The sequence below is a fragment of the Penicillium cataractarum genome (assembly GCF_028827025.1).
Source record: "Penicillium cataractarum strain IBT 29864 chromosome Unknown utg000002l, whole genome shotgun sequence".
NCBI classification, from domain to species: domain Eukaryota; kingdom Fungi; phylum Ascomycota; class Eurotiomycetes; order Eurotiales; family Aspergillaceae; genus Penicillium; species Penicillium cataractarum.
In genome coordinates, this window is record NW_026622738.1 from 2,274,186 (window position 1) to 2,292,882 (window position 18,697).

Consider the following 18,697-nt stretch of genomic DNA (forward strand, 5'->3'; position numbering starts at 1 on the left):
ACCCGAGCTATAGAGAATTCAGGGATATCGGCTAGTTCTTGATGTAGGCTTGGCGTGTCAGAATAGCGACTAAGCTTTCAGTCAAGGCGAGTCGAATTGTGCCGAGAGCAGAGCTGGATTGTATAAGACTTCGCCAGCCCCATCAGACCCAAGCAGTTACAGTCCTTTCGTTCTCATCGTTCTCTTGTTTTCTTTGTCATTCACTCTTTCATTCGTTCATTCATTCATTCTTTTCAAAATGCGCCGTGCGCTCTTACTTTCTCTTGTCCCCATTGTTCTGGGATGTAACAACCCAGCAAACCATGCCTGTGCTTCGGCTTATACTGCATCCAGCTCTGCTGCCGCAGAGTTCTGTGCTACTTTCACTGCTAGCATAGTGACCGCCACTACCGGCCTGCCGAGCTTCGCCTCTGAGTGTGAGTTCAAGACCAAGGCTCTGTCGAGTGCCTGTAGCTGCCTCGATACTGCCTGGGCTACTGCCGGATCAGGAGTAAGTCTTCAATGATCGAATCTACAAACCCAGTACCTAATAAGAAGTATCAGTCCGGATTAGCCAAGACCACTGCTGTTGCAACCAGCGCAGCTACCACCACCGCTGCGGTTTCGAGCGAAGCGTCGTCTACTATCTCGACTACTCTCGTCAAGGCCACTCGCCCGGCCTCCTCCACCACTTCCACTTCCGTTGATGTCCCTGCCACCACTGCGGCACCGACCACCACTCAGGCCGTTACCACTGTCGCCGATGACTCCACTGGATCTGGTACTACTTGTGTTGTCTCTGAATACGCATCTCTCTCTTCTGCTGTCGCGTCTTGCACCAACATCGTGCTCTCCGATTTCTATGCCCCTCCCTCGAGCACCATTGATCTGCAGAGCCTTCAGACTGGCGCCGTTGTGACCTTTGCGGGTACCACTGTGAGTGAAACTTCAATAGATACCCCTCGAACATAACGCTAATCATTCAAAAGACCTTCGGTGATACTTACGACGATGACTTCGATCCAATTGTCATCTCTGGTCACGATATCACTATCACCGGTGCCGAGGGCCACGTTATTGAAGGCAATGGTGCTGCTTACTGGGACGGCGAAGGCTCCAACGGTGGACAGGACAAGTCAGTTATCAAGATCATCCACATTTTGTTTCATCACTAATCAGAATGCCCAGGCCCGACCACTTCATCGTCGTCAAAAAGACCTACAACTCCAAGGTCACCAACCTGAACATCATGAACTGGCCCGTTCACTGCTTTGATATCACTGGAAGCCAGAACGTCGTCTTCTCTGGAATTGTTCTGAACAACACTGCTGGAGATGAGCCTAACTCTGCCAGCGGTAGCAAGGCCGCAGCCCACAACAGTGACGGATTTGACATCTCCTCTAGTGACTACATCACCCTGGAGGATATCGAGGTCTACAACCAGGATGACTGTGTTGCTGTCACCAGTGGAACTCAGATCGTCGTTGACAACGTGTACTGCTCCGGTGGTCACGGTCTCAGCATCGGATCCGTCGGTGGAAAGAGCAACAACACCGTCGATGGAGTTACCTTCAAGAACTCCCAGGTGGTCAACAGCGAGAACGGTTGTCGCATCAAGAGCAATGCCGACACTACTGGCAGTGTAAGTTGATAACACGACTCTCTCACCCTCTTACCTTATAAACAAGACACTGACTTTGTACGCAGATCAGCAACGTCGTCTACCAGAACATCACTGTCTCCGGTATCACCGACTACGGTATCGACGTCCAGCAAGACTACCTCAACGGCGGCGCTACCGGTGACCCAACCAACGGCGTCACCATCAGCGGTGTCACTTTCGATAACGTCAAGGGCACAGCCACTGACGATGCCTACGACTACTACATTCTCTGTGGCTCGGACAGCTGCTCGGACTTTACCTTCACTGATGTCTCCATTACTGGTGGCGGTGAGACCAGCAGCTGCAACTATCCTTCTAGCGGCTGTCCTTAAGGAAGTCATAATTGTTTCTTCTTTGGTGTGACTTGGTGGGGCCTTGGGGCTTTCTATTCTATCCATACCTCTTTTCAAATACAGATGAGACTGCATTGCCGCTGTTGATCGGCGCAATGTCAAAAATTCAAACTGTGAATAGTATTCCTGTGTCTATAAATCCTCTTGTTTCTCGAGATTTGTAAAGGGGTTTCATTGTTAAATTGTGATCTGATCAATTTTCTGGTTAAATCTCGAAGGACATGGGCGAACAGAATAGTGTTCGGGATAAGCGGCTCTTGAATACGGTGCCTTGTCTTTAACGTATAGCCAACTGGCATATATTATACGCTTAAATATTCTGATAAGCATTTCTTTTAGCCTCAAGATCAAAAAACTTCGTCCTGAACAATCATTTCCCTTATACTTTCTCTTCCGCAAGTGGTGCCCTTCCACGTGACCGTGTCTCGAACGCGTCGCCGCAAGAAGGAAAGCCGAAGGGCGACGTTGACTTCCACGAACGTTCTTAACCTCGCACGCAATTCGTTTCCTAGCTCACGCTAGATATATACCCTTTCGTCAGTTTTTGAGAACTGATAATTCCTCTTGTTACCTTCCAACTGCGTGCAGAGCCGTCTCCTGCAATATTATTTCCCACGGGCGGAGGCTACCAGTCCGCCGTTTTGCCGCTCGTGGTCAAGTTTGCGCGTACTGGTCGATCGCCACTGGATTGAGCAGATGCTCCTAACACCCGCGGCAAGCATTACCAGCATCTCTGCACTGTCCCGAAGGTCCTCCAGGGTATTTAGATCCCAACCGTTGATCTAGCGCGCTTCCTGATCACTCCACGTCGGACATTCCCGCTGCCGTCTCGATGCGGTGACTCGGCGCAAGAAGTAAAGTCCCGTGTGTTTAGACTCAACTGGCGCGGCCGCGTTTATTCGCCATTGAAGATTGATTGCGTATGTTTTTGTCTTCGGTACTTGTCTCTAACGCTACTGCTTCCCGCCACAATATACCCTTCGTTATGAACGACAGTCGCGATGCCTTGCCGAATCGTGGGGTTTCCCATGCGGAGGCCAGTGCGAACAGCGAGGGCGTCTACTTGAACACATCAACAGTGCGAGATTCCAGGGAACCGGCTCGCGCCGATCACATTCAAGTCCCACGATCCCCTCAGCTTTTATCCTTACGACTCGATGGATTGAATGCCGGGGTTCACGACAAGAATAACCACGGTGCCGCCTATGTTGAACCCTCCGAACGTGGGAGCGACGCCTCCGCAGATGCTCGACGGCCAGAACCACACTCCGCGAGCACCTTCACAGACTCCCTACCCAGCCTCCCAGCCTCTTTATCGAACGACTATGAGCAACCTACCGAGTTGGACAATCCCCATTCCTTCGTCGAGAACTCGCAGTCATCACGAACAGAGCCGAACTCGGAGAATTCACAGGACTCCTCGCATACCCTGTCGGTTAATGGGAGTGGAGTAGATATACTTCATCCGCTGAAATCGGAACAAAGCACCAATGGCTCGGTTTCCCCTGTACGATCTCCCAAATATCATACCTCGCGATCGGGCATCGACAAAAAATTTGCTCCTGGGCATAAAAGGACAGCAACTGGAGACATTAAGCCTATCTCGGCGCAGCTCATTACACCGCAATCCTATGATTTAAATGGGGCTTCAAGGCGTCGTTCAAAAAGCACAGGCTCTCCTGCACATGGGAGCCGTATCGCACAGGTATATCTCTTCACGAAGTGTGCTCTCAAGTACTTCTTTAACGCATCGATAGTTGTCTGTTCACATTCGGACGCGATTGTCCTATGCGGCAGCCAAGATAGAAAAATCTCGACAGTCACAAACCAGTTCTCAGCTCGCACTACGTGGACTAGACAACCTATCTTCTCTAGACTCGCAAACTAGAAGTGGTTCTGGATCACCACTGAACTTAAACCCGACATCTCACCCTCCCAATAATTCAACCTCCACGACTCCTCGACCTTTCCTGTCTCATCACCGCTCTCAGTCGGCGCTTTCGTCACCTGGTAAACTCCTTGCTATTCCTAAATTGGCCCCGCCTGTGGACATCATATCTTCAAATGGAGACACTCAGCGACGACGGCCAAACCCAAATGAGCCCCTCCAAAAGCCAGTTGGTCGGAGTCCATACTCTCATCACAAACGGCATCATTCAACCCAGGAATTGTCCGTGTACAATTCAATTAATGGATCACCGAGGGTCATAGGGCCAGGGACACCATCTATTCCTCCTTTTTCGCGTGCACCTACATCCTCTCAAGAGGGATTTTATGGATCCAGAACTCAATCTCAAAATACGTCGATGGAGCAGGATGCAATTGAAACGCTCCTGTTCATGTCTAGTCCCGAAAACTCAGGCTATCGTTCGAGTCCAAGGCCATTGCAGCCTCTAGCGACGCAGAGGATTCTGAACGAATCAATATATTCCAACCACAATGGAGTCGGGCCCCATCCCAGCCAAGGCCCACAAAGCGATGGGTCGCAGAATAGTGGGAATTCGACGAAACACAAAACTCTCGGCTTAGGGCTGGAAGCCAACGCGGGCGATGAAATCGATCGCATCTTAGACCAGATGGAAAGCGATAGCGAGGACGACGCTCGATATGCATCGCACCGTCTTCATGCCAAAACACAGTTCAGAGGCCACCAGGGACGTTCAGAGTGATCTCTTTGATCATCATGGCCAATATTTGCTTGCATTTGGATTTGCCGGTTCGCATTTGGGGGGTCATATTGCATGCATTTACTCATGCCTATCAGGCTAATTGCATTCGCATCGTATACATGCGAATTAATGATATTTAGACTGGATCATTACTTTTTCACAATCACGTCGTAACTGGAGGTTGGCAGAATGAAATTTTGTCTATCCGTATGCAAGAGTTCTATAAATTAGTCTATGTCTATGATTGGTAATTACCGAAATGCAAGTATGGTCACGTTATGGAAGGGTCTCATCATCACTCAATGCGCAAGCTCCTATCGCCGAGTCAGTATACCCATCAGGCCCAGTGTCGAGGTGTTGCAAAGCACTTACACTAGCCATCTTGCTCTTTGCACGAATCTTGGGGCCGTAAAAGGCCAGAACCCATGGGACAAGGGTGAGCAGGGCACCCTATTTCCAGACGTTAGCGATTGGAACATCAATCAAGCCTTCGGTACGACTTACAATTCCACCCAGAAGACTGGATGCCCCAGGGTAACCCAGATTGGTAAACATGGCGGTAGTCACCAGCGGGAAAATGCCACCGAGGAGATTACGGCCTGTCACTTTGTTAGTAAATGGGTCCATAGGCACCTATTATAATCAAATTTGGCGACTTACAACATGACTGAGCTGCGATTGCAGAGCTGGCATAGCGGTGGTACGTATCGGCCAGATAGTTGAAAGTAGCCAGGTAAATCGAAAAGATGCCCATCGTCGCGCATCCAACAGCCATGGCGGGTACAATCCAGGGTATAGAGGGGAAAGAAGTCCAACCAAACCAGAAAAGTCCGATAGGAAGGAGGATAGACTCGATGCAGACGAAGTACAGACGCCCTTCAGCGGATGAGTTGAGCCATCCGAATCGTGCGGCGATCTTTTCTTGCCAGATACTAATCAGGGTGATGAGGATGACACCGACGCACATGGCTAGATATGAATGGTTAGTTAACTGTTCGCACCTTGTTATCCCGGGTCATTATGACATACAAGTGAATACAGCACCCGTTTGCTCAACGTTGAAGTGGTGGTTGGTGCGGAAGACGAGTGGGACGGAGCTAAACTGCAGGTAGAGGGTGGCCCAGCTGAAAGAAACCCAGAGAGAGAAGAAAAAGACGACAGGTTCGGTGACCAGCATATCTAGTATTAAATGGTTAGGGTCTATCACAAGATGGTAGCCATTGGGAATACTCACGGAAAGGCCGATACAGCGAGACCTGGATCATCTTGGCCAGCGACGCCCGCTGCTCGTCGCTCTTAACCTTCCACCGAATACGACGAACACACTTTTCGTCGGAAGGGTCCTCGCTCGACATGATCACACCAAAATGGCCAGCCTCCTCGAGATTTTCATAGTAGGTGTTCAATTTTTGAGCCTTTCGGCTTAGCAGAACACTTCCACGGGTCTCCTTGAAGAACACAAAGATGATAACGACGAAGACCGCCGAGACAATTGCATGGGAGTAGTAGACCCATCTCCAGGAAGTGCGAGTGACAATTGCACCAGCGATCATAGGTGCCAGACCGGTGCCAAAAAGCGCAGAGCCTGAGAAAAGAGCCATTGGGGTGTTTCGGTCTTGGGTGTGATAAATGTCACTAATGACACCGCCGACCATGGTAGAGAAGGTAGCTGGTATAGCGTTAGCTTAATATGTTTCCACTATAGGCGCAGAGAATACCTACAGCCTCCAACGCCCTGGAAAAACCGGGCGACTAATAGTCCTGCGAACGAGTGTGTTCCACCGCAAGCAATAAGCATAGCTAACAAAGACATTGTTAGTATAGATTCGTTAAATTGTCGTCGATATCAGGACAACGTACCGACAAACAGAATACCACTTGCGACGAAAATAGGTCTGCGTCCATTAATTTCGGAGAATGGTGCCAGAATCATTGGTGCCAGGGCGAAGCCAAAACAGAACACTGTGATGCTCAAGTTATACACAACAGAACTAATGCCCCATTCTTTACACAACTCTTCCGAAGCAGGGCTGACTTCACCAGCCGAATAACCCGCCAAGGCAGTAACACCACACGAAATCCAAGTCATCATCGACTTGCGCCATTTAGGCCAAAGGAATGGCGAAGTATACTTTTCCAAGCTAGGAGCCTCAGGCGGGGCCGACTGGCCGGGCCGAGGGGGTAGAGTGATGCATGGCGTCGGCAACGGCGTTTCCAACTCGAGATAGAGATATTCGATCTCCTGGGGCTCGACCAGAGATTCTGGACTGGCCTCGCGTGTATTCATAGTGACGAATGGTCCAGGTTTGGAGAAATCAGTCGTGTTGGAGGCCATGTACTCGAGTATATATGGTGGTACTCTGTACCGGTGCTGCAGATGGCTTTGACCTCTTTCTTGTCTGGGCAATTACTCCTCACTTTTTTGGGGCGCGATTTGGCTTTTATGAAAAGGCTAGGGCTTTCTCCGACCGTTTAGGCGTGAGCCCCAGATTGATGAAAAAATGGAGTTGGAGAAGGATGGCAAAGCGGCATCTCCACTCAACTATGGGTCTTCATAGATGTGTAAATTGTAGAAAGATAGAGATGTAAGGAAGCTGGTTATTGTAATGGAGAATAGTTACATCCTGCACTAATAATGAGTCAATTCTTCTATTATTCACAAGCCAAAAAGCCAGGGTATTCGGTGTTTTAGCCGAATCATCATTAAGCCAATGCCGGTACGCCTTCCGAGAACAAGATAGGTAGGTGTACTATAGGATTAGTCAGAATTGGGGAAATGGGCAACTTCCCCACTTTTTGCACTTTTGCATTTCTCCAATTTGGAGACGACCGAGGACTTTCTTACAAATGAGAAAGCCAAACAACACCAGAGATCCTGGTTCGAATGAATCATAGACATAGAATAGGGTTAGAAAAAAGAGCCTAGCTGAATAATGAATATCTATCTCATGAAGAATTCCATTTTGACATGTCAATCCTTCGGATTTGGTGCCGGTCACGAGCCGGTCGGTACTTGATGCAAAACCACTGCGGAGTTGGAACTGTCCTCCCCGACTTTCTCTCTACCTGCCACCTCTCAAAGAGGGGGAAACGTCACAACCCGGAACCATGAGCCATGAGCACCAAGCCCTATCACTGCCAGCGATGCCCCCGGGCTTTTGCCCGTCTCGAGCACCTGCAGCGCCATGACCGGTCGCGTGAGAATCGCTTCGCCCCACTGGATATCAGGTTCGCCACTAATCTCTATCAGATACTAAGGAGAAGCCCTATGTCTGTGTCCAATGCCCCAAGGCATTCACTCGCAAGTAGGTTGATATTGAAGATACTCGTAAAGCAGATTTTAACATCCGACGCAGAGATCTTTTGGCCCGCCATGAACGGCTCGCTCATCAGCCTGGGGATAGTCCCGCTAGTAATCAGACACAGACACCTTCCCCCGCTCATACAGCTATGGATGGGCTAGATACCCTGGCATCTGTCGTCGCTGATCATGTACAAACCGATCGCCGTACTCTGTCGGCCAGTAATCAGCACTTCACAGAGGGTTTGTCAGTGCATCGAACGCCAATGATGGGCGCGCGACTGGCAAACCCCGAAACCCCATCAGCAGCGCCCCCAACACCTCTTCCGGGTCCGGAGTTTGGGTACTCCCTAGGTGGCTTTCCAGGATCCTATGAGGGAAATGACTTCACATCGTTTCTGGATAGCGTGCCTCTACCGAGCCACCCATTTTCACCGGCATTCCAGCCCCTGCCTCTGTTCCCGCCCTTGACATATTCCCCTGTCACAGACTATGACCAGTCTTCGGAGAGAGGCCAACCCTCCGAGACTACGTCGACGCCATCAAGCTCAGTACTGCCACGCCATGGGGCACAGTTGCCATCTCTTCAGCCAGAGGGCTTTCAAACAACCCCCAAGGCGCGACAGCCGACAGGATTCGTTCCGGTCACGGCTCAATGCCGTGACAAGGCCCTTGAATCCCTGGCGGACTATGCCAGTGTCGTATCAGACCCGTCACTGCCATCCCGGCATGCCTTGTCTCGTTGCTTGACAGGGTATCTGATGGGATTCCATGATCACTACCCAATCGTGCATAAGCCGACACTAGATGTTGATTCAATGTCATTACCACTGTTCCTATCAATGGCCGCACTGGGTGCAAGGTATTCTCGCGAACCGGACACGAGCATGCGTCTATATCAGATTGCCAAACCAGTCACACTTGAAAGATTTCGGCGCGTGTTTCTATCCGGTTCAATGCCTTCTGTCAACGTTGCAAATGATCAAGACACATTAGAACTACTACAAGCCCTGTTGATGCTGATATCAGTTTCTTCTTGGTTCATCAATAACCCACCCTACCATGAGTCATTGTCGATCAGAAGTCCAATGGCTACACTTCTTCGCAAAGACGGGATCAACCGTCTCCCCGAGTATGACGGGACGTGGACGAGCTGGATTCGTCGCGAGTGCGTTAAGCGCACAAAGCTAATTGTCTGTTGTTTCTTTAACATTCACACTATTGTATTCGATATCCCTCCCATCATCCTCACCGAAGAACTTTCCCTGGATCTACCTTGCACGGAGAAAGAGTGGCAAGCTCCCAGGGCCGATATCTGGCAAGCCGCACGTACCCAGAGCCCCGGTGAACCGAATCTTCAAGAGGCTCTTACTGCACTATTCACCCCCAGTAGCGGCATGGAGCGTTTCTCATCGCTTGGGGGTTATGTGCTAATTCACGCGTTACTGCAAGACATTTGGGTCATGACTAAAGCAGGTCGCCTTGCCCTCTCTCGAGGTATTCGCCTCGGCTCATCCATTGCATCGACACCGGAGCTCATCTCAATGGAACAAGCTTTGGAACGATGGTGCCAATGTTGGGAACGAAACCAAGAGTCATCGATCGACCCACTAAGCCCACACGGCCCGGTTTCCTTTACATCGGCCGCTCTCGTCCGGCTAGCATACATCCGACTCAACGCAGACTGTGGGTCAGCTAGGCAACTACAAACCTGGGACCCTGTCCAGATCGCTACAAGCCTTAAAGACAATCTCCGCGTTGAACGCGGAGATCGGCTAACCCGTGCAGCCCTCCACTGCGCCCACGCCCTTTCCACCCCCGTCAAACTGGGCATTGGATTCGTCGCCCACTCGCAAGTGGCGCTGTGGTCGAACCAACACGCGCTATGCTCGCTAGAATGTGCCGTATTACTGGCTAAATGGCTTGAGGCGGTGACGGTCCCAGATCCAAACCCCGGGCTGACGGAGCAGGAGACCCGCTTGCGGGACTTTGTGCTAGAGATGGTGATGGAGGTGCAGCACGGTGTCTCGCGCGACTGGCTGCTGGCAACCAACACTAGACTTAGTGCGGCGGTGACCCGCCTCTGGGCGCGCCTTTTCACTGCAGACTATATTTGGGAGATGGTCAGTCTGATTGGGCGGAGTTTGAATAGTTATGCCGATTTGCTGGAGGAGCAGGCGTAACCGGAGAATAGTTGTACATAATGAGTTGAGAAATATACCGTAAACAGATAATAAAATAGTCATAATATGCACAGAAAAGGACATAGTTCCACCTCTCTGGCAATCAATCGATTCGCGGAAATAGCCATGTGTTGATGAATGATGTCTATACGGCTTGTACGACTGCCGACCTCGGCAGCCATCAGCCCATGTGGTGCCGTACTCTCGTATATCCAATGACTCATTTACCCTGACCATAAAAGCTGAACATCGAACCTAATAAGCTTTGTTATCTCCCCCAGTTTTGATCTACCATCAACAGGACAATCTTATCTGATCCGTCCCACTTCCCATCCAAACTTTGATCTTCAACCATGGCATATCCAACCCCACTCAACGCATCCCCCCATCTTCTCGAGTTCCTCAAGACTCTTCACTCCCAGTCCCTCACCCAAGAGGCAAATGTGGACTGGTACTCGCTTCCTGAGCAATGCAGCAATGCCTTTGATGATATTATGCGAGACAAGTTCATCGCCTTGGACCAGGACAAGTGTGAGCTGGTCTATCATATCCTGCGGAGTATCAATGCACAGGCTGTCGTCGAGGCGGGAACAAGCTTCGGTGTGAGCACGATCTATCTCGCCCTCGCAGTGGCAGAGAATGCCAAGCGAGATGCCTCAGGTTCGGTGAAAGGAAAGGTCATCGCGACGGAGAAGGAGCCTTCCAAGGCCAGCGAGGCTCAGAAGAACTGGGAGCGTGCTGGCAAGGAGATTGACGGTATTATCGATCTCCGCATCGGTGATCTGCGTGAGACTCTGACGAAGGATCTGGGTGTTGTGGATTTTCTGCTGCTGGACAGTAAGTGAAGCTGGATATTCGTCGTTGTTGGACTGGAGTTAGTGACTAACATCATTGTTTCATTAGTTTGGACACCACTTGCCCTTCCAGCGCTGAAGCTTGTGCAGCCGTACCTCCGCCCTGGAGCTGTGATTATGGCTGATAATACGGTCAAGGCTGCTTCCAAGTATGAGGAGCTGTTTGCTTATGTGGATGCTCCCGGTAGTTCTTTCCATCGGGTGACCCTTCCTTATGAAGGAGGTCTCGATATGATTGTCTATCAGTAGATGATTCCGTTCATTGTATCATTCAGTATTATTATCAATCAATTGATTGCCTATGGATTGTGGGGATAAACATTAGAAACAGAATACCAAGACACCCCGAAGTATACCATCCCCACAGCGGAGTTCAACCCGCCCCTCCCTCATTCCCCATTCCCCCTCATCTGATAAACAGATCTCAAACCAAACATCTCCCATTCCAACGATCATAAACCTCTAAACACACTGAACCTCCTCCCAAAATGACAACAAACTCCTTCCAAACCCCACCCTCAAACAAAATCGGCCTCTTCTCCCCAGGCGGCCCAACACCAACCTTCAACCCGCCACCAACCCCGTCAACCCAAAACTACCGCCTAAACCACCTGGCAATCCGCATCAAAGACCCCTCCCGCTCCCTCCACTTCTACGTCGACCTCCTCGGCATGCGCGTAATCTTCACCATGAACGCCGGCCCCTTTACAATCTACTACCTCGGCCACCCGCCGCCCGGCACCAAAGCTGAGGATCTAGATACCTGGGCGAAGAAAACGAGTGAGATCCCCGTTATGACGCGGACGAGTGGGTTGCTCGAGTTATATCATGTGCATGGTACGGAGGAGGTGTGTTCGGGTAACGTACCGCCGCAATTGGGGTTTGCGCATCTCGGGTTTACGGTGCCGGATGTTAAGGATGCGGTGGAGAGGTTGAGGGGGGGTGGGGTGAGGATTTTGAAGGATATGGGGGTTTGTGAGAGGGAGAGTGTTCCGTTGTCCGAGTGGGAGAGGGAGAGGGGGGTTGGGGAGGGGGATATTCATGAGAATTATGCTTGGTTCTTTGAGAAGTTTGCTATGGTCGAGGATCCGGTGAGTGCAATATCTTCGTCTATCTTCTATGAGTTAGTACTGATATATCTGAATAGGATGGTTACTCGGTTGAGTTGATACCCCAAGATATCTAGATATCAAGATCTACACTTCCACTTACAATCAGAAGACGAATGAGATCCATGAGTATGAGAAACGGACGGGGAATAAACCATGCATCCCGTCCCAAAATCAACGTAGTTGTGAAATATGAGCCCGATACATGAAACGAGTCCCAGTAAAAAAATACACAAGATTAAAATATCAAAGATTTTCGACTAAACGCCCCAGCTGTCATCCTCGGCAACATCATAGTCCATCTCCCGTTGGGGCATGTTCCCTGGTGCCGCTTGAGGTACCGGGGTAGTGTCCATGGACATGTCCTGATCATCATCGCCGAGACCATTCTTCTCCGTCGGCGTCGCAGTCGGCGTGATTGTGATAGGTGGGTTGGGCACCCAGGACTTCTGGACTTCGCCAGCAGAGGGTGCGTTCCAGCGGCTGAACATGAACTTTTCTGCTTGATAGCGCTCCTTGAAAGCAACAATCACCGAGCCAGCCTGGTCGGGATTGGGCTCGACGGATTCATACTCGCCAATGCCCTAGAACGTGAATCATTAGCCATTCGCTCCTTTCATGTGATGAACAAGAGAAAACTTACAATCAGATGTTGCCGCAGAGCCTCGTCGTTATCAGAACCGATCTCGATGCCCGAGACAGCGACCCTCCTTGGCCGATTATCCAGACGAAGCACGCCTCCGCCACGACCACGGGGGTTAAAACCACCTCGACCGCGAGATCCACCCCTGTATGAAGGGTCATACCCTCCACGTCCACGGTACGTGCCACGGCCGCGGTAGCCACCACGACCACGGTAACCGCCACGAGTGGAATCGGCGTTGGAAGGATCAATGCCGAGAGTCTTCGCCTCTGCCTCGAGAGCAGCTAGCTGGGCTCGCAATTTCTTAGTCTCCTCGCTCACGTTCTCATCGGAAGCAGCAGCCATCTCGCCAGAGTTTTCATGACCGTCATCGGCGGTGATGACCATCTCGTCCGAGGCCCCGCCACCACCGATACGCTGCAGCAGGCGCGCCTTCTCTTCTTGATGTTTCTTCAAAAGCTCGTCGCGCTGGCGTTCAAGAGCCTGTTTAGCCTCTTCAGCCTCGCGGCGCTTCCTAGTCCTTTCTTCGTGTGCCCTTTGCGCTTCGGCCTGCTGTTTTTCAAACTCTTCCTGGTCGAAAGCAGGAGCTTCATGTTGAGAGTCACCGTTCTTCTCATCGCGTCTCGGCTTGTGCCAGTAGACCTTGACGAAGCGATTGTCGAAAATCACCTTGGGGCTTGACCAGGCCTGCTTGGCCTCCGCAAAGGTTTCGAACTTTACTAGTGCCAGCTTCTTGTAGGATTGCAGGGTCACCTCGACAATGTTGCCGAACTGCGAGAAGAACTCACGCACTGCCTCCTCAGACAACTTGTCCTCGGGAATCTGTTCAACCACAATCGTTGTGATGGACTGGTCCTCGTTCGGCCCTGCTGACGAGAAGTCGGACCTGCCGCCACGTCCTCGTGCGTTTGGCCCACCGCGCCCACGGCCACGGCCACGTTCCCCACGGGAAGAACCATAATCTCCACGGTGCGCACCAGACGATGCGGCCTTCGGGTCATATTCATTCTGGGATCCAGCTTCGCCGTGCTGGTAGGGGCATGTAGCGCCCAGGTAGCAAATACCCTGGGTATCGTAGAATGGGCAGCGCTGGTTAATCGAGCCCATCGGGCCAGCACCAGGCTGACCAGGAGCACCGGGCATTCCAGGCATTCCAGGCATAGGCATACCGGGCATCTGCGGGAAGCCCATGCCCTGCATACCCTGCATCATCATAGCCGCTGCCATCGGGTCATTCGGGTCGAACGGTGGGAATCCTTGCATCATAGGATTGGGGAAGTTGCCAGGCTGTCCCTGGGGATATTGCTGCACACCATGTCCCTGCCAATCGCCACGGCCATTACCTCGCCCGCGGCGCGGAGTCTTGAAGGCACGGTTCTGCGGTACTCCGTTCCCTGCATCTTCCTCGCCCTGGAAGCCCTCGTTGTACGTACGTTTTCGGTTGTAGAAATCAGTTCTGGGACCGGCGGAGACATCGTAACCTGGCTGCGTCTGAGGGGTGGGAATGGGCTGTGGTTGAGGAGCTGCCACTGGAGCAGCTGGCTTAGGGCCGAATTTGGTAAAGAGCTCGTCCACAAATGGTTGGGTGTCTAGTTTGTGTCAGCGGCCAGAGCGAGCAGAGTACAATCAGGGCCAAAGCGTACTCTCTCTCAAGAAATCTTCTAGGTTCTCAACGGAGGTCTGTTTGATTTCGTCATCGGGCGCATCAGTGCTAATGAGGGCTAGCACGTAGTCTGCCAGGACATCGGAATCTGCGTCTGAACTGTGAGGCAAAGTGAAGAATATTAGCCCGGCCCTCGGGAAGATTGATTCTAACTGATTCGCGCGAAATGGACTTACATGTCTTCCAACCTCTTAACCACCCAAGTCTTCACATTCTCAGCTTCCGCGTCCGTGAAATGCATCGTGGCAGATTAAAGCCAATGGATGCCAGATAGCAGGTTGACTGGAGTCTTCCAAAGAGAATTGAGGCGTACGATCTCTGCGCAGGAAGGGTGGGTGTTGCGGCAAGATGAAGGACGTTCTTCCGGGGCAGGTTGACGGCGGTCACGATGAGGTGGGTAGGAATGCGGACGATAAAGATGGGATAACCCCAATAAATGAATAGAGCGGCAACAAAGAATCAGTCGATTATTGTCATGCCGAAAAGTCGATGCGAGCAGGGATGCTGAAAGCGCAGAATAATTGACTGAAAGAACGCGAAGGCGCGCGATGTAGTCACGTGAGCATGACAGATGCAGAGTCAGAGGGCGTGCACGGACATGGGAGATGCTACAGCTCTACAGCTCCAGCTCTGTAGCTGTTGCTTGGAATCAAGCATGCAGTCATGGCGAGGTACAATTATACCTTATACCCGATGAAGGTATTTTTACTCTCTACTTCGTTGGAAAAAACTACGCATCCAGAAACCAGTGCTAGTGCCTAGTATACCATATTGATTTTCATGTCCAAAAGGTACAGCTAGACACAGCGAAAACACATACAAGGAAAATCATCAGAAAAAAAAGAACAAAGGAACAAAAAAACAAAACAGACAGCTATGGAGACAAAAGCAAACGGGCCGCTATCGAGGTGCCCGAGACATCCCTCGAAGCTCTCCGCACTTTCTAGAGACGACAGTGGCTGTGAAGCAAGCCCACATCGAAGTGGGAATGAAATTTTTGTTTGAACCGGGGAAGTTGTATTGCATTCATCAATTTCATAAAAAAAGATTCCACGCCTGACTGCCAGACGCATGCTGGTCGGTCATGAGCATTTTTACAGCTTGTCGTAGTACTATAATAGAGAGATAGGTTAGCAGATGTATGGCAGAGAGATGTATAAAAAGGATAGAAACTCACGTTCTCGTAGCCGGGAACAGACTCCTTGAGACCCTTGCGCTTGCGCATCTCCTGGACGACCTGACCGGGCTTGGTGGTGGCGTCGAGGGGAGAACCGCCGGGAAGGATGGCCCAGTGGTCGAAGACGGACTGGGGGAAGGCCTGACCACCGGTGGCGGAGCGCAGATCGGCAGGGAAACCGAAAGACTCGTTGACGGGCAGGTAAGCCTTGATGTTGAACAGAGGAGTACCGGGGCGCTGCTCCTCGGCGTAGACGTGACCACGACGGCGGGTAAGGACACCGTAGATACCACCCATAGCCTGCTCGGGGACCTGGATCTCGACGTTGAAGATGGGCTCCAGGAGACCGGGCTCGGCGAGCATGGTAGCGGCGTACAGGACACGACGAGCAGTGGGGATGATCTGACCACCACCACGGTGAATGGCATCAGCGTGGAGAGTAACATCGAGGATGTTGAAGCGGACAGCGCGGAGGGGCTCCTCAGCGACGGGACCCTCACGGGTAGCCCACTGGAAACCGGAGACGACGGAATCCTTGATTTCGTTCAGGTACTGGACGGCCTTGGTCTGGTCAACCAGCAAGTTGGCACCGGTGGTGTCGGGACCGAAGCACCAAATCTTACGGGCATCGGTGACATCCCAGCCGTACTCGTCAGCAAGGACACGGGCACGGGCCTTGAAATCGTCACGGGGGCTGATCTTGCCAGCCTCGATGGCGAGAGCGACCTCCTCCTCAATGGGCTGAGCGGTCATGTACAGACGGTTGTGCTTGTTGGGGGACTTGGACAGAGCGGTCATGCTGGAGGTTCCGGTGACGGTCTCACGGTAAGAGACGACGGGGTCGGAAATGCGGAGGGGAACACCGGCGTGGTCCTCCTCAAGATCCTTCAAGCAAATCTCGAGGTGGAGCTCACCAGCACCAGCAACGACGTGCTCACCAGACTCGTTGATCATGGTCAGAACGCAAGGGTCGGACTTGGACAGACGCTTGAGACCCTCGACAAGCTTGGGCAGATCCTGGGCGTTCTTGACCTCGACGGAGCGCTGCACGACGGGGGAGACGGAGAACTTCATGACCTTCAGGTTGTGGGCGGTCTCGTCGGTGGTCAGGGTACCGGACTTGAGCAGGAACTGATCGATACCGACCAGACCGACAATGTTACCGGCGGGGACATCCTCAATGGGCTCGACGAAGCGACCCATCATGAGAATGGTACGCTGGATGGCCTTGATGTACAGGTCCTCCTTCTTGCCAGGGGTGTAGTTGGGACCCTGGATGCGGACCTTGATACCGGACTTGACGGTACCGGCGTAGACACGACCGAAGGCGTAGAAACGACCCTTGTCGGAGGTGGGAACCATCTTGGAGACGTACAGCATCAGAGGAGCAGTGGGGTCACAGTCACGGATACCAATGCAGGCCTTGTCGTCAGCGGGACCCTCGTACAGAGTCTCGGCACGGTACTTCTGGGCAGTGACGGGGGAAGGCAGGTGGATACAGATCATCTCGAGAAGAGCGTCAGCAGCGGGTAGGAACTTGCGCATGACGACCTTGAGGAGGGCCTTGCCCTGGAAGTCCTTCTCCTCGGAGGTGAGCTTGATCTCGAGCTTCTCAAGGAGAGTACCGATCTCTTCCTTCTTGTCGTTGTTGACAGCGGCGAAGATCTTGAAGATGGGGTCCAGGATGAACTGGTTGAAGGCACGCTCAAGGGGCTTGCCATCAGCCTCAGCGGACTTGGTCCACTTCTTGGTCTTGGGGTTGAAGTAGTTGTCGCCCCACAGACGCTCGAGCATCTTCTTGCGGTCAACACCGAACTTCTTGGCGTACTTGACGGCGAACTGGCGGACAGTGAAGCACCAGCCGTGGAGACCGGAACCGAAAGCGATGGTACCGCGGTCGGGGTAGACCTGGACATCACCGAGAGCCTTGTCGAAGTAGGTGGAGATGATGACGTTGACGGACTCAATGGTACGGGAGAAGGACTGGTAGAGATCCTCCTTGGAGACCTGGAGCTCGAGCAGGGCACGGTCGACCTTGTTGATGCAAAGAACGGGCTTGATACGCTCGGTCAGGGCCTGACGCAGGACAGTCTCGGTCTGGACACAGACACCGGAGACACAGTCGACGACGACAAGGGCACCATCAGTGACACGGAGAGCGGCAGTGACCTCGGACGAGAAATCAACGTGACCGGGGGAATCGATCAGGTTGATCAGGAACTCGGAACCGTCGACCTTCTGGGGGATCTCCTTGAGATCCTCCGGGTCGGGGAACTTGGCGTACAGGGAGATGGCAGTGGACTTGATGGTAATGCAACGGTCCTGCTCATCGGGACGGGTGTCCATGAAACGGGTCTCACCGGCCTTGGCGGCGGAGATAATACCGGCACGCTGGACAAGGGAGTCGGAGAGGGTGGACTTTCCGTGATCGACTGTAGAGAGAAGATGCTAGTCAGACACGGGGCTCCAAAGCGGAACAACGAAGCATTCGTTGGGGGGGGAAAAAGTAGCACATACCGTGAGCAATGACGGACATGTTACGGATGTTGGCCGGTCGGTCCATCAGAGACCGGATCTGGATATGGTGTTAGTATATCAGGTTCGCAATGTGGTGTGAGCTGCTGGGAGCCGGGAGGAGGGGCAACCCCTCCTCCTCGACCTCAGACTCTTTCCGAGGACAGGAATATCAGGATACGGACCTCCTCAATGGTGAAGCTGTAAAGAACAACCTGTTAGCCACATGTCTCCGTTGAAATCGAGGATGATTCTGATGAGTTGAAGTCCACTTACTTAACCATCTTGACGGTTTTTTTTCCTCAGATAAGCCCTAGAGGCGGGGTTGAGTTTTTTTTGGAAGGGGGGAATCAAAGAAGCAAGAAAACACACAGATGATCTTTCACGGACGAGCCCGATGAAGATCAAAAGAACTGAGTGTAAACTGCTCCAGGAGGAGAGAAAGAGGGATGGGAGAGGGGAAAGAAGAGAAGGAGGGAAGGGGAGAAGAGGGGAGGGAAAAGTGGGAGAGAAAAAAAAGAGACGAAAAAGTGGGGACCTTTTTCGCTGCCCCGCTCGACTGGGATTTTCTGTGCGTTTTTGGCAGACA

General features: G+C 52.1%; 8 protein-coding genes across 8 annotated transcripts; 5 read left to right on the plus strand and 3 right to left on the minus strand.

Moving 5' to 3' along the window:
- Nucleotides 1–238: 238 nt before the first annotated feature.
- N7496_002890 (glycoside hydrolase family 28 protein) lies at nucleotides 239–1,974 on the plus strand (the record flags this gene model as incomplete). Its single annotated transcript, XM_056695821.1, has 5 exons — nucleotides 239–490; nucleotides 544–915; nucleotides 969–1,114; nucleotides 1,159–1,621; nucleotides 1,687–1,974. The coding sequence occupies 5 exons, from the start codon at nucleotides 239–241 to the stop codon at nucleotides 1,972–1,974; spliced, it is 1,521 nt and encodes a 506-aa protein (XP_056558033.1).
- A 1,006-nt stretch (nucleotides 1,975–2,980) lies between these two features.
- N7496_002891 (uncharacterized protein) lies at nucleotides 2,981–4,664 on the plus strand (the record flags this gene model as incomplete). Its single annotated transcript, XM_056695822.1, has 2 exons — nucleotides 2,981–3,700; nucleotides 3,753–4,664. The coding sequence occupies 2 exons, from the start codon at nucleotides 2,981–2,983 to the stop codon at nucleotides 4,662–4,664; spliced, it is 1,632 nt and encodes a 543-aa protein (XP_056558034.1).
- Nucleotides 4,665–4,963: 299 nt separating this feature from the next.
- N7496_002892 (Major facilitator superfamily domain general substrate transporter) lies at nucleotides 4,964–6,999 on the minus strand (the record flags this gene model as incomplete). Its single annotated transcript, XM_056695823.1, has 8 exons — nucleotides 4,964–4,978; nucleotides 5,037–5,114; nucleotides 5,169–5,263; nucleotides 5,325–5,633; nucleotides 5,694–5,843; nucleotides 5,899–6,333; nucleotides 6,387–6,464; nucleotides 6,525–6,999. 8 exons carry the CDS (start codon nucleotides 6,997–6,999, stop codon nucleotides 4,964–4,966), a joined length of 1,635 nt encoding a protein of 544 aa, XP_056558035.1.
- A 780-nt stretch (nucleotides 7,000–7,779) lies between these two features.
- On the plus strand, nucleotides 7,780–10,148 carry N7496_002893 (transcription factor domain-containing protein; the record flags this gene model as incomplete). The annotated part of the gene is made up of 3 exons (XM_056695824.1): nucleotides 7,780–7,861; nucleotides 7,915–7,969; nucleotides 8,021–10,148. The coding sequence occupies 3 exons, from the start codon at nucleotides 7,780–7,782 to the stop codon at nucleotides 10,146–10,148; spliced, it is 2,265 nt and encodes a 754-aa protein (XP_056558036.1).
- Nucleotides 10,149–10,501: 353 nt separating this feature from the next.
- N7496_002894 (O-methyltransferase) lies at nucleotides 10,502–11,251 on the plus strand (the record flags this gene model as incomplete). The annotated part of the gene is made up of 2 exons (XM_056695825.1): nucleotides 10,502–10,985; nucleotides 11,052–11,251. 2 exons carry the CDS (start codon nucleotides 10,502–10,504, stop codon nucleotides 11,249–11,251), a joined length of 684 nt encoding a protein of 227 aa, XP_056558037.1.
- A 239-nt stretch (nucleotides 11,252–11,490) lies between these two features.
- N7496_002895 (putative lactoylglutathione lyase (Glo1)) lies at nucleotides 11,491–12,188 on the plus strand (the record flags this gene model as incomplete). The annotated part of the gene is made up of 2 exons (XM_056695826.1): nucleotides 11,491–12,093; nucleotides 12,150–12,188. 2 exons carry the CDS (start codon nucleotides 11,491–11,493, stop codon nucleotides 12,186–12,188), a joined length of 642 nt encoding a protein of 213 aa, XP_056558038.1.
- Nucleotides 12,189–12,371: 183 nt separating this feature from the next.
- On the minus strand, nucleotides 12,372–14,658 carry N7496_002896 (CCCH zinc finger and RRM domain protein; the record flags this gene model as incomplete). Its single annotated transcript, XM_056695827.1, has 4 exons — nucleotides 12,372–12,695; nucleotides 12,755–14,343; nucleotides 14,398–14,516; nucleotides 14,594–14,658. The coding sequence occupies 4 exons, from the start codon at nucleotides 14,656–14,658 to the stop codon at nucleotides 12,372–12,374; spliced, it is 2,097 nt and encodes a 698-aa protein (XP_056558039.1).
- An 853-nt stretch (nucleotides 14,659–15,511) lies between these two features.
- N7496_002897 (elongation factor 2) lies at nucleotides 15,512–18,392 on the minus strand (the record flags this gene model as incomplete). Its single annotated transcript, XM_056695828.1, has 5 exons — nucleotides 15,512–15,529; nucleotides 15,595–18,026; nucleotides 18,112–18,169; nucleotides 18,294–18,309; nucleotides 18,385–18,392. 5 exons carry the CDS (start codon nucleotides 18,390–18,392, stop codon nucleotides 15,512–15,514), a joined length of 2,532 nt encoding a protein of 843 aa, XP_056558040.1.
- Nucleotides 18,393–18,697: the final 305 nt, after the last annotated feature.